The sequence below is a fragment of the Solenopsis invicta genome, chromosome 5, assembly GCF_016802725.1.
Source record: "Solenopsis invicta isolate M01_SB chromosome 5, UNIL_Sinv_3.0, whole genome shotgun sequence".
NCBI lineage: Eukaryota > Metazoa > Arthropoda > Insecta > Hymenoptera > Formicidae > Solenopsis > Solenopsis invicta.
The window spans coordinates 3092286-3115115 of record NC_052668.1 but is presented as its reverse complement, the minus strand read 5'-3'; the positions used below and the strand labels follow the sequence as shown (position 1 = coordinate 3115115).

Genomic DNA, 22830 nt, shown 5'->3' with positions numbered 1-22830 from the left:
TACTACATCTTTCAATGTTTTTAATCATGCAATCATAAAGAAAGAAAAAAAAATTAAAAAGTTACTTAAGCTTTTTAAATATTAAATTACATATTAAATTTGAGAAAATACAAAAAAAAAATAATAAGAATTAAATATGACATATAACTCTCTGTCCACTATACATGGATCAAACTCAACAGTGATTAAACATAACATCAATTAATCAATTGTTCATTTTATCACAAAAAAAAAAAAAATAAAAAAAACAATTTTGTTAAAAAAAAGAATTTATATTCAAAAGTAAAATTTCAAAAATTTTTCTTAAACTAACAAAATCCTATAAAAATACATAATTATTACAGATAAAAAAGAAATTTCCAGAAAAATCCAGGTTTTTTTCATTTTTTTGGTAATATTGTTCTTTAAGCGATTTTTAGCAATCATTAGGTACAAAATACAAAGGTTATTATTGCACTCACAGGGGGAGTTCTCAAGTTGTTCATCACTGATTTTAAGAAAAATTTTATGGGTTTGTAGTATTCACTCACACCTTTACAGTAGTAAAGCCGTTCGTTACGAAACTTAGGCATTCTCGAGAAAATGACAATTAAATATTTCTAGCATCTATTAATACTACCGTTACAGAAAAACGATTGTCGAATAAGCGACGTAAAGTAGGACGTCGACTAGTACGCTTGGGGTTCCATGTTCAAGCCCAATGGGCGACCTTTTTTTTTACATCATATATTTTTAAATTGTTATATATAATTTTTAAACTCCTAATTATTTAATATAAAATGTTATTTAAAAAAATCAAGGAATATAAAAATGCTCTTTATTATTGATTAAATTAAAATTTTTCATGAACACAAAAAATATATTTACAATAAAAATTTACAATAAATATCAATAATTTTATGTTCATGATGCAATGAACCATTGTGTTTTAACTGTTTTTATGATAGGTATCATCCTAAAAGCTGTAAACTAATTGTAAAACAGTCATTGTAAATTTTTATTGTAAATATATTTGTTATTTTATTTTTTAAACCTTTAATTCTTGTGTTTTGAATTTTAAGCAAGGAGTTTCGTAAACAAACGAGCGTCGTAAAGTCTAGACCAAAAAAAACACAATTACAAAACCGTTTTACGCGGAGACCGTTGTAGGTATAACGATACCTACGTCGCTTATTCGACAATTGTTCTTTTGTAATGGTACTAATAGATACTAAAAATATTTAATTTTCCAATTTTCGTCATTTTCTCGAAAATGCCTTTCTCGAAAAGTTTCGCAACAAACGGCTTTACTACTGTAAAGATGTGAGTGAATACTACACATCTATAAAATTTTATTAAAATTGGTGATGAATATCTTGAGAACTCCCCTTATCAGAAAAAAAAAATCGTATCAGCAAATAAATTTGTGAACAATAACATCTATGTATTACAAAGTTGTAATAAAAAATAATAATAAGTTATACAAACTAAGAAAATTAATAATATTAATATTAACAATTTGTAGTAAATTATGGAACAATGATAATAAAAAATATAAATGACAGAAAAATTAAATAGTTTAAAATTTGAATTCAAGATCCTTTGTTCTCATTTCTAGCAGGGTTTTACACCACTATTCTATTATAGTTATTCTGGTTATATACATAATTAATCTATGTAAATTGGAAGTATGTAATTGTTAAAACTTATTATAATAAAGTTTGTGTATATTACTATGTAATTATAACTGAGGTGCTATTTTACAAACTAATAATTGCACAAATATTCTTGTCATAATAATACAGACTATTTTATAGTTATTGCAACTAAAATTTTAATTGTAATATCTATAAAATAATTTATTGAACTATGTACATTAATTTTGCATATAAAACCTGAACAATTGTTACTTTTATAGTTGCCATCACTATGAATTTTTCATTGAGTGTGATAAGAATAGAGTACTATAATCATAATAATAAAATATACTGAAGTATATGTATATCCTTTTTCATATGCATAAATTCAATATTGTTTAAAAATAATTTATTCTAAGGTGAACAGAAAAGACATGAAGAAAATGTGAGTTTTAAAGTTGTCTAAACACAGTTTAATCAATATTAACAGTTTAAAGACTAATTTTGATTAGAATACGAAATACTATATAATACTATTTAACATAAAATAGATACGTAAAACATATTACTTTTATCTATTTGTGTTATGGTTGACACATATTTAAAACCTGTCATGAATTAAAATCAGTACTGTGCTTAGTGCTAGATCTAGCAATATATCAAACAGATAGATATGGATAGCTGTGCCTCTACCTTTAACATGAAAACAAATATGTGAAAACATTCTTGGGTGCTTCCCGATTCATGACAAAAATCATCTTTTATAGCTCAATCCTTATTTACTATAAGAATTAGTATAAATATGGTATTGCATGAACAATAGGTTCAACATACTTAAAAGTTGTCTCTCAAATTAAAGTAACTACCAGAACTTGCACATATCTAATAACAAAAAATGTTCAAGTATCTAATTAGATTAAGCATAATTACAGGCAGTAAATATACATAAGCTAGTTGTAACATTTGCAAAAAAGGTAAGATAGTGAAAAATAAAGAGCTTGAACATACTTTGGTAAGTTCGGAACTGGACACCCAAATTATGTCGACCAGCAATAGAATTAAAAGTCCCAAAATGAGTCTTTGAGATTTATTCATCATCGCCGCCAGTTTATGAGGATCCTCCGCCATCCCCGATTGCCTACGCTGACGTAGTTCCACAGAACAGCTCATCTCGACTCTTGTTCTTACTTTCTCTTGTTTATTACATTGTGTTTATACCTGTTCATCCTGTAAAGATAAACAACATTCTAGTATTGCAACAAAACAAAAATGAAACTAGTATCGTTAGATAGAAATAAATGACTAGAGGTTATTTTACAATAACATAAATGTAATTGTGATTGTAATGTATTATAAGGTACAGTGGTTTGTCTACTTCTATCAATGTAAATTAATATTAATCATAGTTCTTATTAGAAAAGGTAAAAAGAAAGTTGAGATCAAAGCTAATTAATATTGGTAGAAATAGACATATAACTGCATCTTACAACAATATTTATGAGTATGACTACACTATTTCAAAATTCACTGCTAACATTAAAAATTTATAGTGCATGTAACATAAATTATTAGTTCTTAACGTTGGTAGTGAATTTTGGAATACAATCAGAATTGTAGCCTTAAGAGAAAGGTATAATAATAACAATTAGTCGTGTACATTTCTTTTCCTCCCTCTTGTTTTAATTGGACAACTTTGTGAGACTAGTAATTACAAGATGAAAAAGAAGCTGATTTTGTGCTACGTGTTACTGATCCTGTATGAAAATGTAAAATACAAGGAGACGCGCGCGAAACAAAATTGGCATTAACAGGTATTAAAAAGATAAGAGCAAACTTGTAATTTTTTCTTAACGTCACACTTAACCTAGCCGGCTGTTTGTGGCCCCGGTCCCAGTCGACGTTGATTCCACATCACATCGCTCGCTCTTCCGCCAACGAGCAAACTTCGTATTGATTGATTTGTACACTTTCCAAGAAGTTTACAATCGTCGATGGTTTAATAGAAAGCCGTGACAGATCCATACGATATATCACGTTTAATGAACGAGCCACAGTCGGCTGCCACGAGTGCCGTCAAGTGCCGCACTGCCGCGTTGAAGCGCGTCTGCCTACATCGTGGAGCACTAGTGATAACGGGCAATAATAGGTACGTTAGCGTTATCACATTTGTGATAATACCGTTGCCTGCCGTGGCACAATATTCTGTCGAGGCGTGTACCAGCATGTATATACATATATATTTCTTTCCTCATTCTCTTTCTCTTGTTTCTTCGGTGTTTTACATGTTTAAGTTTTTTATTTTTAATATGTATATACAATACAATTTCACGACAGCCACTACTTGGACCGGCCGCTTGAGCGGCAAAAACAATTACGTCATAACTTTTATCGCAGAATTATTTCAGTAATTGTACATACGGCGTCATACGTCTTATCCATTTAAATTTGCATCGAGGCATATTTAAAACACGTAATTCTTTTTAAATATTCATGAATTATTAGTAATGCATTATTGCCATGGTTATTAAAAACCGGTAATTAAGGATATTCTAACGTTTAATCAAATATAAAACAATTTGATAACTAGAAAAAGTTTCATTAACTTTTACCGTACCGTTCAGCGAAGATGTATTTACCCAGTGAGCATTATTGAGAGGAAGAGTTCTTTAAGAGTTCTTTTTAAAGATTTCATTAATATTTTTTGAAAAATAAGTTATCTTTGTACATGATGTCCCAAGCAGGAAAGAAATATTTAAAAAATGTTTTTTAAATGTTTATTTTTCTTTAATATTCATTTTCTTAACTCATTTCGGGAAAAAATATTTATTTAACATTTATTTAACTTTTTTTTTTTCATTGAAGAATTATTTTAAAAAATGTTATCTTAAAAACGTTTTTAAAACATTTATTTAATATCATTTAAACATTTATTTTTCATGAATTAGTCATTTCAGAAAATGATTTCAGTTAACATTTTTTAAACGTTTATTTAACGGTCTATAAATATTTATTTGTCATTAATAATTCTTTTGAGATAACGATTTTACAAAATATTTTTTTAATGTTTATTTAATAATATTTAAACATTTATTTGCCATTAATTGTAGATTAGAGAAAATGATTTCAGTTAACATTTTTTAAACGTTTATTTAACGTTTTATAAATATTCATTTGTCATTAATAATTTATTTGAAATAATGATTTTACAAAACATTTTTTAAATGTTCATTTAATATTATGTAAACATTTATTCGCCATTAATTGTAGATTAAAGAAAATGATTTTAGTTAACATTTTTTAAATGTTTATTTAACGTTTGGTTAATATTTAGTTTTCATTAATTATTCATTTAACGAAATAATTTCAGTTAACATTTTTTAAATTTTTATTTAACATTATGCAAACATTTATTCCCCATTAATTTTTCATTATACAAAATAATTTCAGTAAACATTTGCAAACGTTTATTTAATATTTTTTCAATACTTTGTTTTTTTATATGTACTACCAAAACAAGCGCGCGTTACACAACTTTCGATATTATATAAGTTTTAAATTATAAATTTACTATTAACCCTCGATATACATAACGTCAAAATGCGATCTCTGCGATGACAGTAGCTCACGATCAGTGTGTAGCGCGGGGAGAACCAAAATCAGCATTACGGAAAAGCGTCAACAATAAACTTTGAAAGATACAGTTATCGATTTACAATAACATGCATTTTTTCAGATAGAGAAAGATAGGAGAAATATTTTTCAAGTTTTTCTTTTTTAAGAATTATTCATTTCAGAAAATAATTTTATTTAACGTTTAAATGTATAAAATACTCACAAAAAATGTTTCACTTACACACTATATGGGTCGCATTGACAATAGTACATTTTATAGCTATGACTAAAGGCGAGCTTAGCGAAGAAGTTTTTGCTCAAGCAGGGTTGCCAGATACTTATAGCGTTTTTCATTGGGAGAACTGGTACGCACTGAGTGCGCACTTGCCACTGGCAACGTGTTTCACTGAACGTTTCGGTGCGTGCTGTTTCACTGAGAAGCCTAGGCCTGTATTCATAGTCGAGTCTCAAGTCAGCACTTAAGACCGTCTTGGCCAAGACCGTCTTATTCAATCAAGACCATCTTAAGGTCATAAGAATTCATAGTCGCCAAATAAGGTTACCTTCGCAAAGAAGATTTTAATCAAGTAAATCTTATTTGATTTGAGATCGACTTAGCGAAGATGATCTTAATAGCGTTTTTTACTGAGGAGCACTGATCGAGTGTGCACTGGAAACTCGCTGAGTGCAGGCGGCACTACCCAAGTATATACATCAAAAGTGCGAGTTTCTTGCACTGCTTAAACATTTAAACACGGACATTATTTTCAGTGCGGTTTTTTGTGATATTTTGTTGGTTTTATAAATTTATTATGGCACTAACTACCCATACAGCACATAAAGAGATTGCAGGAACATTGCAGAATGATTTCATTGAAACATTGTAATATTGCATATTGATTGCAAAACATTGCTGCAACATTGCTGGAAGATTGCAGCAACATTAAGATGTCCGCTTTTTGAAATATTGCATTGAAATATCCCAGCAACATTGCAAAGTTATGAATTTTTCCAAAATATTCACATAAATATTATTACATCACATAATTCCAATAAACAAAACAATATTTTTGTAATATTTTAAAAAACATTTTTCGCAAAAAGAAATCTCGAGAATTTTTTTTTGGAAATTTTTAAGCGGTCATACTTCCGAGTCGCAACTCCAGTGAACGTTGCTTAACCTTTGTGATCGCTGCAAACTGATCCCTCATGATGACCTGTGAACACTTTATGCTGATATGAGTATATAATTAGTAGATCAATATACGTTATCGAAAAAATGAAATATGTATAATTAAAGCACAGTATTTATATAAATAAATATAAAATTATAGTTTTTTTTTACTAATTTTGCAAATGCAGAATAGCATCTAAAATAACTTTTCTTATTTGTTTAAATAAAAATGCAATTAGGAAATATGTATCAATATAATACAATAATTAAATATATGAAAAAATTTTTATTAAAAAAACAATTAAAAAATATTGTTTGTTCATTGGGATATAGATCGAGGTTTCTTCATGTATGGACCTATTTCGTCTATTGATATGAATATTTATGTTTCTCAACAATACTATGATGTACACAGCACCACGGGAACACATGCCTTTTTCTAGACTAGAGTCAACATTTGAAGGATGTCTGCAGACGTCTATGCAAAGTCGATTTACAGTCAACTCTGAAAGCCTGACTTGGATGAGTCGACTTACAGTCGACAGATGGACAGTTGTGCTATTAGGGAATGTAAAGATTCAGCGGAAAATTTAGTAACGTCGCCCGACCTTAGTTTGCTAAATGCGGATGAATAATTATGGATGAATTAAATTAATATACTATTATACAGGAATATTTTGCTTTAACTCTTTATTGCCATTACTTTATTAAAAAATTATGATGTTGCAATGTTTCCGGAATATTACTGGCATATGCCATGATATGTTGCAGGCATATTGTTAATTTATGTTTTTGCAATGTCTCCGTAATATTGCATTGCAATCTGCAACATTGCAACATTGCTGCAATGTTGCTGCAATTTTCTGTGCTGTATGGGTATTGACTTTAAAATCAATAATAAAATATTTAATCTATCAATTGATCCAGCTAAATTAATTTTATACGAAAAATTAAAGAGCAATATAGAATCAGACTTGTAGAATCCGGAATATTCATATTTTATTATTTTGTAGGTTGTTCTTGCAACGCAAAAATGACTTTTAAACTGTAATAATTTAATTTAAAATAAAATTAATTGGTAAGTGTATCACAGACTCCATAAGATTAAAAATAATTGATAATAATAATAATAATCTCACATAGAAATTGACCTCTAGTGGATGTCCATCACCCTTCTATAGCTCCATGGGACGTCTACCTCTATGGTGGAAGTCAGATGGACGTCCATTAGAAGTCCATAAAATTTCTATAGCTTCATGAGATTTTACTTTTATCATAAAAGTTAGATAGATTCCGTAAAGCGTATAATGCGCATGACGTAATCCTTGTTGATCACTAAAAGTTAAACAAGAATAAAATGTTATATTACGTACATCATGTGCTCTCTTTACGGAATTTGGTCATTATCTCTTTATCAAAACAATTATGCAACTAATTTGTTTATAACAATTATAACAACTATGACAATTAAAAAAGCGTCATATATATTTCTTTAGTAATTTTTCTCGGTGAATCGATTGGCGCAATCAGTTTTCCTCTACAGTCATTTTTGACAATTTATAACGAGCCGACTCCTCGGCTCGCGGCCCCCTTTAATACCACCAGGCTCCGCGTTTTGAAATTCCATTTATCTTTCCAATTTAATATAAAATATTAGGAACGGCAAAATTATAATTATCGAAGCGTGATTCTCTCATGGATGCTTCCTACAGTCAGTTTATAACAATTAATTGCAAAATTAACTTTGGCAACGGGCTCTTTACGTCATTAATGTTTTTTCATGCTCCGATACTATTTCTAATTGTTTTTTTTTTACTGATTTGGTCATAGGCAGAAACAGGTTTTAATTATTTATATAATTTATATTAAAAATATCTAAGGCTAAATAAATAAAGGGTTAATAAGAGTGTTCGCGCGATACTCAAGACGGCAGTTTCTTCTTGTTCAAATCAGCTTTACTTCAAATATAACTTTATTTACAATTTCACAAGTGTACGTTTAGCTCAGTGTTAAGATACTAGGTTATCGTTCCGAAGATCTTAGGTTCGATTTCCGCCGGCGCCGATGCGTTTCAAAAATTTATAAAATATTACGTAATTGTAATTAGCGAATTAAAATGTTATATGTGAAACAGTGAATACAGATTAAGCTATAAAAATAATAAAATCTGTTGTTACATCTAGCGGAAAAAATGTTTATTTTTCCGCGCCATCCGTATTAATAATAGCCTAATTAAAATCGGGACCTTCCGACCAATTAAATAAATCCTACATCGAAATTATAATTCGATATCGCTCATACGGCTTTTACATGCGCAACCGCTTGGCAACCCCCTCGTGGCGCCGCCCCCTCGACGCGCAACACCCGCGAGTATCTATCGGCACTAGACAAACCTCATGCGCGCCGACTCCTCGGCTCGCGGCCCCTTTTAATACCACCAGGCTCCGCGTTTTGAAATTCCATTTATCTTTCCAATTTAATATAAAATATTAGGAACGGCAAAATTATAATTATCGAAGCGTGATTCTCTCATGGATGCTTCCTACTGTTGCACCATGCAACTCAAATTAAAATCACTCTAAAATCGCGGCCAATGGATGCCAAAATGCCAAAAGATTTCGAATCACTTAATCTCTTACAAACAACAATAAAACTTTAATTTTTTATACATAAACCTATAGTGTATACGTGGCGCTATTGCCTCGTACACTCTCAATTACGATAATTCAAAAAGTAACACTCATAAAAAAATACTAGAAATTTTTCCTGTTAAAATTTAACTCCCCGTAGTAGCAACAATAGAATATTAATATTTAACATTGCATAACGCTTCGTTACATGGTCTTCCACCGTCCCATGTACGCTTAATCGAGATCCTATAAAGAACTTAATTTATATTAATTTTCTAAGCATTGGATTTCGCATCGAAGTGTGATATGCGGTATCTCCGCGAGTCGCGACCTCCAGGAACGACCTCTAAAAGCACCTCGCGCGAACTATAGGCGCGAGCCGCACGGTCGCGAAACAGGGCGGGCTCCTAAGGACTATGCGTTACGAAAAACTATCGCTCCGAATTTTCCGCGAACCTGAGGAATCGTCCCGCAACACCTCTTGCTCATATCTTTGCCTATATAAGGAGCAAAATTGGAGCTCAAAAATTCAGATCAATCTAGTTGGTCGAGCGAGATTCGCTGCCTTCTTCTTGCGCCTCCTCCTCCCGCTGTCCTTCAACGCTAAAGACCGCGAACAAGATTTGCCTACACTGCAAACGCAGCCGTTGCACGAGGGCCTTGGTGACAATCGACGTCTCCGATTCCGGGTCGATTAGTGCGCGCACCAGATGGCTTGATCTGGACCGGCTTTTAACTTGGATGCGTGCAGTCGCGAGCAGCACGGCTTGCTTACCTGCGTGCTTACATGTATCGTCTTTGCAGGTTCCGTGTCCGCTGTTACCGTCCGGAGTGCGTCGTACAGTGATGAGTGGTGTCGTTCACCACATAACCAGCACGACTTCTTTGATTGGCACTCACCCGTTTTATGCTTTTCCACACAGTTGCTGCAGAGATTGTTGTCATCGTCAAAGTTTTCCTGTTCGCCGCAGACTTGCTGATGAATCTCTTGCACGCCATGAAGAAGTGTCTCCTCTGGCAGAAAGCGCACCGGTTTGACTCCCGCTCCTGCTTGTTGGAGAGATGAGAGCGCACCGATCTTGACGTTTGCTTTTTCACCTTGCTTGTTGAATTTGCAACTGCCATCGGCTGTACAGCCCGCAACTCGGTTAGTCAAAATTTGAGAAACTCACGTAGCGTCTCATATGAGGGCGGTTCGGTCGCACTTTGCAGCTGATCCTCTCACTCGCAACGTGAATCGAAATCAATGCAGTCTGTAGCGAGGATGACAAAGAGGTCCTCGCTGCTCGTGATGGGTCGTCCAATACTAGCGAGTGTCTCTGAGGTGTTGGTCACTCAATGGTACAGTCGCTTCATATCTTCCGCCGACTCTCCTTTGAGTCTTGCGAAGTTGATGGCCTCAAACCAGTAAACGCTTGTTCTCGTAGTGATGCGCCAACAGGTCTCAGGTTCGGTCAAAGTTCGGTCCGATAGTGGGCAGGTTTCTCAGCATTTCCTCGGCCTCACCTTGCAATGCCGTTTTCAAATAGTGCAGCTTGGTTACGTCCTGCACTGCAACGTTATCTTCTATCAATGATCGGAAGAGGTCTCTAAATGATGGCCAGTCCTCGTAACTGCCAGAGAACTTTGGGATCGAGATCTTCGGCAAGGACGCCCTCACGGTGGAGTATAGTTCAGCAGGTTGAGCTTTCTCTTCTTCTTGCATCATCTGTAACTCCTCTTGCAACTCCAGTAGCTCCGATTTTTGTCTGGTGAAGATGTCCTCGGCTTCTTAGTAAAAATTGCCGTGTGATATTTGTGCTTTTTGAATTGATTTACATACTTCGTGTGGACGTGCTTGTACACAGAAGAAAATCTCTTTCACTTAGATTCGAGAAGTTTGATCGCAGTCGCGACCGCGGCTCTTGTCATTTTTGCCGCGCCAGTCTTGTGGAGATTTTCTATTGCGCGGTCTATTCTTCTCGCCAAGTTGTGTTGTTCATTAATTAGTGCCTCCATCCTGCTTTCAGATTTTGTCAGCTTAGAGCAATTCACAAGGCAATCGTGGCAAGTGAAAGTAGAATCAGCCGGCCTTGAGATTCGGCTCAAAGGACCAAAATGTTATGACACGCGCTCTTCGTGAAGGAAGGAAGATTTTTGTGCAGGAAGGCTAAGTATCACTTTACTGTCACACAACACTTTGTTTGTTTAACTGCTATTTACAATATTCACGGCTGATAACACCGCACTTCTGCTGTTTCAGGGTTAGTTGGTGCAGAGAGCAAGCGATTCCGCGACTCTCAAAAGTAAATCAAATAGCTGTTCGGCAAATGTGAGCTCGTTGTATCGTATGCAACTCTACTCCGTTAGCGCCTTTCGAGAAGTGAGGAGCCCACGAAAGTTTGACGTTTATATAGCGCCTGCGCTTCTAGATTTCTCCAGAAGCTTCGAGAAGCTTCCCGAAAGCTTTTGATTTTCCGGAACGGAAGTGAGACTGCAAGGATAGGATGAATCCAGAAAAGCAAACCGTTAAATGTCTTACCTTCAATTTATTTGATTTCTCGCTTTCCGACTGCTTTGTGTAAGCAAATTACTGAGTCTCGAGTCGATCTTGGCATTGTGATTTGCTTACGCGCGCGAGAAATCGACGCTCGCGGTCGATTCGGGTGTGTATCGACACATATCAAGTGTTTACGAGCATCGCGCTCCGTATTTGTTGCTTTATTGCGCGCGAGGCGGACGCGATATTTAAACAAAGTTTTTGGTGCTTCATACTTTAGCGGATTCCGAACACTAGTGAAAAATGATATATTAATTGATTCGACATGGATTCGTTATGTTTTTTCATTTTTCAGTAGGTAATTCTATTATTTTAGAGGTTAAGATTATAATTTTAATTAAATAATATTGCAATACAAAAAAGTCGAAAACTTTTATTAATTAATTTTAATATCATTAAACTTAATATTTAAATTGTTTATTATATTGTTTATCAATATATGTGTGTGTATATTGTCACGTCCAGCTATTATTGTTATGGTCGTTAGATAGATAGAAGGAAGGAAGCCTCGTAGCGTGAAGGATAGATCGGCCTCCGCTGGTCGGCGTCGTCGGTGATCGGGCCAGATTTTTCTTGATGGTTCATTGAGATTAATATTTTATTCTCGATATTGAAATTAACAATAAAATCGATGCTCGAACCGGTTGAATATCACGGAGAGCTTATGACGAAAATAAAAAAAGAAATACGTTGCTGAATTTGAAACTTATTGGATAAGTAATGAATAAACTTGATTGAAAAGAGTTAATACGCGTATTAAGATGTTGTCGGATGATGATGACCGGACTTAATGAGTTGCGGACAAACAATGAATGAAACCGAATAGAAGAAAGGTACGTATGCCACTCTTGGGCATAAGGGCGCTGTGTTACTCCGCCGCGCGCGAACGTAAGACGTGCCGTGGCGCAGCCGCGCGGCGTTCTGCGTACAGCTTATCGCACTCTGACACTCGGAAAGTCTTTCTTTGTTCCCTAACGCAACTTATTAATTAATCGCGGATTAAAATTTACGCAACTTAAAATTAACGCAATTTAGAATTACGCAAATAGTAATATGTCTTAGAAGTTAACGCACGCAGGGGGGGGGGAGGGTTGAAAGAGAAATAAACAGATATATGATTTAAAAGTTGCGGCTGACAGAGTCAGACGTATAACGATTAGCTTGATATAAGGTGGTAACGGATTTCTAAAAAAACAAGATTTGAAAGAATTGAATAATTGCCAGTACGAACGAATGGTATAAATTGTGAAGTTAATTATAAAAATGTAGGTGTAAATTTCCCCCAACGTTTTTGTATCTAATTAAGAAGTAACACATGCATAAAAGAAAATGCGATCAAAGAACTTTAAATCAACAAAAAAAGGGCTAGAAGTTATTTCTTAATTTTAATATATATTGTCGAGTAATATAATATGCGTGTGAAGCCAAACGGTGAGCCATAGTTTCTCATGGACATCCGATCGCCGGAGGCGTGCTTCTTAGAACTTTTATCGTGTGTAAGCTTATCTATATTTAAATAAAGCGCGACTCGGTATGGCGTGAAAAGTACGCTATCGTCGTGATTACTATTGTCTCCGTGAGCTGCGCCACTAGACTGTTTCCGGGCACTGCGGGACTGTTCCTGCAGATCGCGAGCGAGCGAGGGAGCGAGCCATTGTCGTTGCTGCTGTCGGTGCTAATGATTGCTGTACCATCAATATATATCTACTCTTATTAGATTAAGGCCCGACTTGAGTGCTTATTCCTGACATCCCTGTTCTAAGAATTAGCCAACAATTTCAGAAGTGGGATAAATCTGATCTCATTTAAGGTGATTTACGCTTATTTAACCAAGAAATGTGGAACGGAAAAGCAGTGCCCGATCTCACGATCGTCGAGTTGAAAGATATTTTAAAGAGGCTGCAGTTGTCAACGGCGGGCAACAAGGCCGAGTTAGCAAGGATCCTTACAGCAGATCCGGAGGGACAACGACTGTGAGAGCTACAGGCGGAGAATGCAGGTGAGGAGACGGGAACGGCAACGGGAGGAAACGTGGAGGATGCGTTGGGCAGCGACCACGCGGTCAGCTCGAGTCCGCCATTAGGTAGGCCAAATTTTGCACAAGAGCTAGAATTTTTGCAAAGAGAACGATTGTTAATGCAACGGGAAATCGATCTTGTGCATCAAGAGAATGAGAGATCAAGAACAGCGACACCATTTACGTACGACACCGAACAGATTAGACAGCCGGCAATCAATATCAAAATTATTAGTGAATTATTAAGTATATATAGCGGGGCAGACCAAGATTTTAAGACCTGGGAAGCCCAATTGCAATAGATTAAGCAATCTTATAGTCTCACGGATAACCTTGTTAAAATTATGATCGGGCTACGATTAAAAGGAAAAGCATTAGAGTGGTTTCACTTGAAGCCCGAGTTCTTAAGTATGTCGATATCCGCCATTTTGAGTGAACTGAAAAAAATGTACGACCATCGTCCCAGCAAAACTGAGTTACGCAAACAGTTTGAATCGAGAATAGCAGTCAGGCGAATCATTTCAAGATTATTTCTACGACAAAATCATTAAGGCCAATCGAGTTCCGATAACAGAGGACGAGAGGTTAGATTATATCATAGATGGTGTTGCTGATGGGCGTATGCGCGACCATGCCAGGATGCAAAACTTTGTGTCGACGGAGGAGCTGTTACAAGCCTTTAAGAAAATTGCAATTCGTCCAGACTTTAAGAGCAAATTGAGGATGTCCAATGAGAAGAGTGACTGCAGAAACAACGTCAAATCAGTAACAAAAGAAGAGGCAAGACCGAAAGGAAAGTGCTATAATTGTAACCAGTCAGGACACATAGCGAGTGAGTGCAAGCGGCCCAAACGAGAGAAAGGTTCCTGTTATATTTGTGGCGAATTTGGTCATCTCAGCAAGGATTGTCTAAGGAAGGATACACTAGCCGAAACGAAGGAGGTCAACCACGTAGAAATTATGCCAGAGGACTCTAGTTTTCGTCAAGATGTCACTTATGAGATAAGTTATGCCGATATTAATTATGGCATGCATTTAAGTACCTTATTCGATACCGGAAGCCTAATAAGTTTTATTCAAGAGCAATTTGTTCGGAAATATGATACTGAGGGCATTAGTCATTTACAGAATACTTTTTGTGGCATTAACCATTCCAAACTTATTATTAAGGGCATTATTAAGACTGATATTATACTGAATCAAATCCAAAAGACGAATGTTTCTCTTTTAGTTGTGTCTAACGATACTAGATCTTCTTGTGTTTTATTAGGCCGTGATGTATTAAAACTGTTTCAATTATGTTTAACGAACAATTATAAAAAGGAACAAAGGGAAGAGATTGTTAATATTATGAATATAGACTATAATTATACAACTTCTAATGAATTGGATCTTTGCAGGACTGATGAGCATTTGACAGCTCAAATGAAGACTGAGTTAGCTCAGATATTTAATGAACATTACGTCACGCCAATTAGACCTGAGTTACCTGAAGTGAAGGTCGAACTAAAGCTTGCGTTAGAAAATCTTCACCCTTTTCATTTTTGACCGAGACGAGTTTCATTTGTGGAACGAGATCAACTGAGATGTCTTCTAAATAAGCTGCTTGAGGAAAAAGTTATTCGGCCAAGTGAGTCGGAGTATGCATCTCCTATAGTACTACTTAAGAAGAAGAGCAGTGAGTTACGTATGTGTGTGGATTACCGCACACTAAATAAAATGCTGCTACGGGATAATCATCCACTACCGATAATCGAAGATCATTTATGATTTTGGCAAACAAAGGATTTTTTAGCAAACTTGATTTAAAAAATGGATTCTTCCATATTAGCGTTGCGGAGGAATCAATTAAGTATACAGCATTCGTAACTCCTTTAGGTCATTTTGAATTTCTTAAAATGCCGTTTGGACTTAAAGTCGGGCCATCGAGATTCCAACGTTTTATTTTAGACGTCTTTAAAAAATTAACTGAAACGGGAGATTTAGCTATTTATTTGGATGACTTCTTGCCTCAGAAACCATAAAGCATTATTTAAAACGAGTCTTTGAATTATTAGTACAAAACAAATTAGAATTCAGATTAGATAAGTGCGTATTTTTAGTAACTGAAATTGAATATCTTGGATATAAGGTCACAAAGAATGGTATTAGTCCTACCGTTGAGGGAGTATCGGCAGTTGCAAAATTTCCTATTCCGCGTAATACACGAAAAATTCAGAGCTTTTTAGGGTTGAGCTCCTATTTTTGAAAGTTTGTGCAGGGTTTTGCTCAAATCGCTAAACCATTGTATGAATTGCTCAAGGCTGGAGAAGCTTTTAAATTCGGTACTCAAGAACTTCAAGCTTTTGAAACGATTAAGTCTAAATTAACGTCATTTCCTTTATTAGCTATTTATAGTCATAAGGACGTAACAGAGTTACATTGCGATGCAAGTGCATCAGGTTACGGAGCCATTTTAATGCAGAAAAAAGCTGACTTAAAGTTTCATCCAGTTTTTTATTTTTCGAAAAGAACAACACTAACGAAGAGCAAATATCATTCTTTTGAATTAGAGGCGTTAGCGATTATTTATGCTTTAAAAAGGTTTAGAAATTATGTTCGCGGGATAAAATTTAAGATTGTCACAGACTGCGACTCATTTAGATTAACTCTCAACAAGAAAGACATTCATCCAAGAATTGTGCGATGGGCATTAGAGCTCCAAAGCTATGATTATGAAATAATGCATACCCTAGTATCATTTTCTAGCATTTTCTGCAGAACAGAATTTGCGTGCAGTTAATTGCAGTAGAATTGAGTCAGATGTGCAGAAGATTATTCCCAAAAGAGCCATGCTGACAGATTGCTGGCAGACTGCTTCAATATTCGTGCACTGTACTTGTATATGATCTGCTTGCAGAAACTTGGTACAGATATTGAGCTATCTTGAAGCAGATTCTTCCCGCAACTGCAGTCTGTAAGCAGTCTAGCAAAGTTCTTCAGCAGAATGACATAAGATTCTTTTAACAGAAGTAGCGCGCAGATCTTGTGCAAATATTGCACAAATATAATCTGCAGATTTCTGTAAGTTTTTTACAACAGAAATAGCGCGCAGATCTTGTATAGATATTGCACGAATATGATCTGCAGATTTCTGCAAGTTTCTTACAACAAAAATGACGCGCAGATCTTGTGCAGATATTGTACAGATTCTGCTTAATCAACAGCAGAAAGATCTGCTGCCACCGCTAGGTGGCCACGCCGCGAAATATCTTCTCGTGAGTCAAGTGCGGCAACAGGCGTTATATCTAGACACCACCGCGGCCACTTCTCAGCTCATACACCAGTGAGATTTTTATGAGTTTCGTGTTGTAACCTCGAAACGAATACTCGCTTTTATTTTTTTTAAACATGACGTGTATGTGGAAAACTGTTCCACATAAAATTTTATATTTTTACATGTAAATAACAATTTGTATTGTTATTTAATCTTGTACATAAATGAAATGTTTAATTCAAATTTAATCTGTTTTTAATCCATTTTAAGATTATACTAAAATATTCTGGTGAAAGAATTTTACAAATCATGCAGCAGATACCCACATAGCACGTAATATTGCAGTGATATCATAGCAATATCACTTTTACATTGCAATATTACAAATGAAATATTGCAGAAATATCACGAAATATTACTGTGATATCACAGTAATATCAAAATGTCCGCGAAAACGCATCACAGTAATATTACTGTGATATTTCATAGTAATATTACTGTGATATTTCACAATATTTCTGTGATGTTTATGTGATATTTAAATAATATTGCAAAAAATTAAATAAATAAATTATTTCAATTTATTTTATTTTTATTGTTATTCTTAATATTATTTTCATATCGTTACATGTAATATATATTAAACATAAAAAAAATAATTATATTTATTAAAACAGAATACAATAATGTAAATGTAATAAATGTTTAATTTACAAAAAAAATCTCTTGTATCCTTTTTCATTTTTGTTAAAAAAGATTCAATTTGAATTATAATTTTAATTTATGTTCAAGATTAAATAACAATACAAAATATTATTTACATGTAAAAATATAAAATTTTATATGGAACAGCGTTCCACACGTACCCCTTAAAAAAAAATTGATAAACTTGTTTCAATAAACTGATTACTGATCAGTAACTGACAAAATATAATCAGTTACTGATCAGTGATCAGTTTATTGAAACAAGTTTATCAACTTTTTTGTCAAGGGACGTTACATTGGAAAAAAATTAGAACAAGTATTTGTTTCCAAATTACAACAAGCAACAATTTTCTTTAAAATCTCACTGAAGTGTGAGCTAGTGAGTCGTGGTGAGTCGGCCCGGTCGGCCGCAGTGGCGTCTAGATATAACACCTGAGGCTGCACTTGACTCAGAAGGTCTCTAGCGGCGCGGCCATCTAGCGGTGGTGCTAGCACTCATTTGTTTGCGTGGAGTCTTATACACACGGCGGGACCGCATAGCGGCTGTGTACGCGCTCGCTTGTTTCGTCGTATGTTGTGACGGTCGGTGACAGAGCCGCAACATTATATACATACATATAATTAATGAATATTGTAAAATACCTAATTAATGATAGAATATATATAATCATATTTTTTAATAGAGTTGAAAAAAAGTGAAATCTAAAGAAAAATTTGTTGGAAATTTAATATTTTAATTAACTAGAAAAACCTTTTACTGTGGTGTATAATAGTCTAATCAATATTAATGAATAAACTATTTCACAAAATAATGTACCGAGCAGTAAATATTAAATGACGTAAAAATGTATATTTTTTTAAAAACTTCTTAACATACTTTGAAATATTTATTGCCAAGTGAATAATAAATGTGTATTAACAAAACTTTTTGTAAACATTTTTTTTTTAAATTCCCCATGATAAAAATTTTTAAAAATTAAAATCAATTTTGTGCTCCTGTAAAAATTATAAATGACAATAAGATAAATACAAAGATTTTTCTGTAATTTTTTAATAAAATCATTATTGATCGAGTTGTAAAGCAACAATTAAATTGATAGATTACCTAGAAGAGCGTACATTATAGTTTATACATACTTATATAAGGAATAAACTAAATAAATATCTAAACTAATAATAAAGTTAATTAATTTTTTTTCTTAACATTTACTTTTATTCCACGAAAGGGCAAAGACATAATTATTTTATTTGTAAGTTGATTTCTTCTATAGGATACCGAAATTACCAAGAATGTTAAGGATACTAAAAATATCGAAATTAATCAAAGAGATAGTGACGTTGCATTAATAAGACATAATAAAAACGTGGTTTGACATTACCTTGTTCTTTGAAATTAAATATTGCAACAATATATTGCAATATCATTGGAATATTTTAATGTTATTATCACTGTGTAATATCACAATAATATTTCTGTGATATTTCTGTGATATCAGTGGAATATTTCAATGTCATTATCACTGTGTAATATCACAGTAATATTTCTGTGATATTTCACAGTAATATGTAATATTTCTGTGATATTGCAATGATTCTGTGATATCACAGAAATATTACGTGCTATGTGGGTATATATACAAATTTCTTGCAAGAATTTGACTGCAGAATCTTTCAGAAGAATTGAACAGAATGAGGAAGCAGATCATAATGTCCTGTTGGCAGAATCTTTTAAGAATCTGCTGCAAGATTTACAGCAGTCTTGCAGAAAATTACTATTAGGGTATGTAGCAAATATCTTGAAAGACTGTTGCTAAATTTACAGCAGATACATTCAAGTTTCTTGCAAAAATCTGCCAACAGAGATATGTGCAAGTTTCTTGCAAGAATCTGACTGCAGAATCTTTCAAAAGAATTGAACAGAATGAGGAAGCAGATCATAATGTCCTGTTGGCAGAATCTTTCAAGAATCTGCTGCAAGATTTACAGCAGTCTTGCAGAAAATTGCTACTAGGATAGGGCAGGCAGTCAAATACAACACGTAGATGCTCTTAATAGAGTCAAAGATATTATGATCTTGGAAGAGAACTCATTGGAATTTAATTTGTCGGTATGCCAGAGTGAAGACTCGATTATGAAAAAGTTAAAGGATGATTTAGAGAAAAAAGAAGATAAATTTTACGAAATGCGTAATGGCCTTATATATCGAAAGAATAAGAATGATCTATTGTTTTATGTCCCCGGAGCTATGGAAATTAATGTATTACATAAGTATCATGATGAGATGGGACACCTTGGGGTGAATAAAACCATTGCTGCGATAATGAATAATTATTGGTTCCCGCAACTTAGGCAAAAAGTCGAGAATTATATTAGAAATTGTCTTAAATGTCTTTCACTTTCTCAAAATAGTGGACGCCAGGAAGTTATTTACATAGCATTGATAAAGGTAAAACACCTTTCGAGATGGTGCACATCGACCATTATGGCCCGGTGGAAAGCATAAGATTAAACAATATGTTCTCACAATTATTGATGGATTTACGAAGTATGTTAAATTCTATGCAACAAAGACGACGTCAAGTGCCGAGGTTATACAATGTCTAACAAATTATTTCAGGAACTACAATAGACCTCGTAAAATCGTATCAGATCGCGGTTCTTCTTTTACGTCGCAGGAGTTTAAAATTTTTTTAGAAGAATATAACATTCAACACGTTTTAATTGCTACGGAATTGCCTCAAGCAAACGGGTAAGCTGAGCGCGTTCATCGCACATTAATGCCCATGTTATCGAAAATAACAGATGACAGTCAAGGTAAACACTGGTATAGTGTACTTCCTGAAATAGAATTTGCGTTAAACAACACAGTAAATACGAGTACGGGAGAATCTCCTAGCATGTTATTATTTGGATGTAGACAAAGAGGGAAGATGGTAGATAAAATTGCTGATCACCAGTACGATTCCAAAGATAGTAATAAGAAAAATTTACAAATTATAAGAAACGATGCATCCGAGAAAATAAGGTAAACCCAACAACAAAGCGAATTGCGAGTAAATAAGAATAGAAAACAAGTACATGAATTCAAAACCGGAGTATTTGGTATTAGTAAGAAATTTTGATAGCACGCCAGGGGTATCTAAAAAATTAATTCCAAAGTTCAAAGGCCCCTATAAAATTACGAAATGTTTAAAAAATAATAGGTATGTCATTGCGGATGGTGAAGACTTTCAAAACGCTCAGAAACCGTACGTAGGAGTTTGGGAGGCGCGAAATATAAAGCCTTAGATTAATGTGCAACAAAGTTGAATATTATTTCATTGAATGCTATTTAAAATAATAAATGTAATTTTACGATATTGCGATTATATTGTATGAATTAATAAGTATAATTTTAAGATATTGCAATTATATTGTATGAATTAATAAGTATAGTTTTAAGGTATTGCGATTAAAAGATATAAATTAAATAAGTTCGAGGACGGACTTAGGTCAGGAATGGCCGAAACTGTAAGCTTATCTATATTTAAATAAGGCGCGACTCGGTATGGCGTGAGTGGTACGCCATCGTCGTGATTACTATTGTCTCCATGAGCTGCGCCACTAGACTGTTTCCGGGCCCGCAGATTGCGAGCAATTGCAAGCAAGCTAAGGAGCGAGCCATTGCCGTTGCTGCTGTCAGTGCTAATGAATGCTGTACCACCAATATATATCTACTTTTATTAGATTAAAGCCCGACTTGAGTGCTTATTCCTGACATCCCTGTTCTAAAAACTAGCCAACACATGACTGTCGCAACTTGCAGTCAGCAGAGATTAACAGGAGTGACTTCTTTCTTTATTATATTTAACGTTTGAAAATTTAATGCTCAAAAGTATTCTATGAAAATTTTAAAGGTTTCAATTTCGGGTAAACAAAGATATCCGACAATGGTACTCGTTGCTCGCTTCCTCACGCGTTAAATGCAATTGTTAATCAATAAACTTATTGGCTAGCGAATAATATAAATGCAGGTGCGATTTACGCGAAAAAAATACATACATACGTACATACGTACATACGTACATACGTACATACGTACATACATACATAAGTAGAATGTATAGGCCGGTTCAAACCCTGGGATCTCAGGGGGGTGCGGGGAAGGGGGGAATATTTTGGGTCGCGCGGGGGGGGTCTAATCGGAGACGATGTCACGATGTAACCGGCGATAAGGTCCCGCGGGTGGACCAAACCGGGTGGTGGAGGGGGAGGGGGGCTTAAAATGGGGGCACGCATTGTAAAACTAACCGGTAGTTCTGCGTAATCAATGTTTATATAAACAGTGATAACGATTCGAGGACCATGTTCTTGACCGATGTTTAAATAAATTTGACACCTTTGAAATGTGCCGCGTGCGGGGAAGGGGGGAATATTTCGGGTCTCACGGGGGGTCTAACCGGATGTCACGCGACCGGGGCGGGGCGAGGGGGGGATTAAATCGGGGACACGTGTATAAACCTAACCGGTAGTTCTGCGTAATCAATGTTTAAATAAACAGTGATAACGATTCGAGGACCATGTTCTTGACCGACACCTTTGAAATGTGTCGCGGACATGTGGCAACTGATCATTTAATGTAAACATGGACCATGTACTTGTCACTCTGTTTACATAAACATAATAAATCACACCGCGAGGAGGTGTGTATGACTGTACTTTTGAAATCGGAAATGTTTGTCATCACGAGGAGGATAAGCGATACGATGACGAATATTTTGTGGGGTGTGCGCGGCTATTTCCGCGGGGCCCGCCGCCGCTCGCTATCCTCTAATAATTTTTGGTCAAGGTGGATGCAAGAGAGAGAGAGAGAAAAGCGCTAAACAGCTCTTTCAACTGTGCTAATAACGCGTTGAAATATTATTTAGATTTGTTTACGTGAGCTCTCTTTCGTGCGCGGTTGTCGCCCAGTGGTATGTCTAATCTTGCAAGATATCTTTCTTAGTAAAGAGAAGCGCCGATAGTCCGGCTTCTAAAGACACGTGTAAATAATATTTAGATTTGTTTACGTGAGCTCTTTTTCGTGTGCGGTTGCCACCCAGTGGCATGTCTAATCTTGCAAGGTATCTTTCTTAGCAAAGATAAGCGCCGATAATCCGGCTGCTGCACGTTGAAACAATATTTAGATGATGCAAGAGGGAAGCGTTAATATTTCGATCGATTAAACAAAACTCATGTTTCGGTTATAAGTTTGGCGAATGTATTATACGATCAGTCTCGATGTGAACACCGAATCAGTCGT

General features: G+C 34.8%; 2 protein-coding genes across 3 annotated transcripts in view; one reads left to right on the top strand and one right to left on the bottom strand.

The window, feature by feature from the left end:
- The window catches only part of LOC105203352 (solute carrier family 35 member F5), a 31955-nt gene extending 28236 nt beyond the window's left edge, over positions 1–3719 (bottom strand). Inside the window, exons 1-2 of one of the 2 annotated variants that reach the window (XM_039448978.1) lie at positions 3451–3719; positions 2625–2843 (exon numbers count right to left, since the gene is read on the bottom strand). In XM_039448978.1, the coding sequence (XP_039304912.1) occupies positions 2625–2786 (162 nt within the window). In that variant the 5' untranslated portion in view covers positions 2787–2843; positions 3451–3719. The remainder of the gene's footprint in view (positions 1–2624; positions 2844–3450) is intronic. The other variant, XM_039448977.1, reaches the window with a different exon arrangement.
- LOC120357713 lies at positions 3563–17057 on the top strand. The gene is made up of 2 exons (XM_039448979.1): positions 3563–3762; positions 11042–17057. Exon 2 carries the CDS (start codon positions 14210–14212, stop codon positions 15134–15136), a length of 927 nt encoding a protein of 308 aa, XP_039304913.1. The 5' UTR covers positions 3563–3762; positions 11042–14209; the 3' UTR covers positions 15137–17057.
- The last annotated feature ends 5773 nt before the right edge of the window (positions 17058–22830 follow it).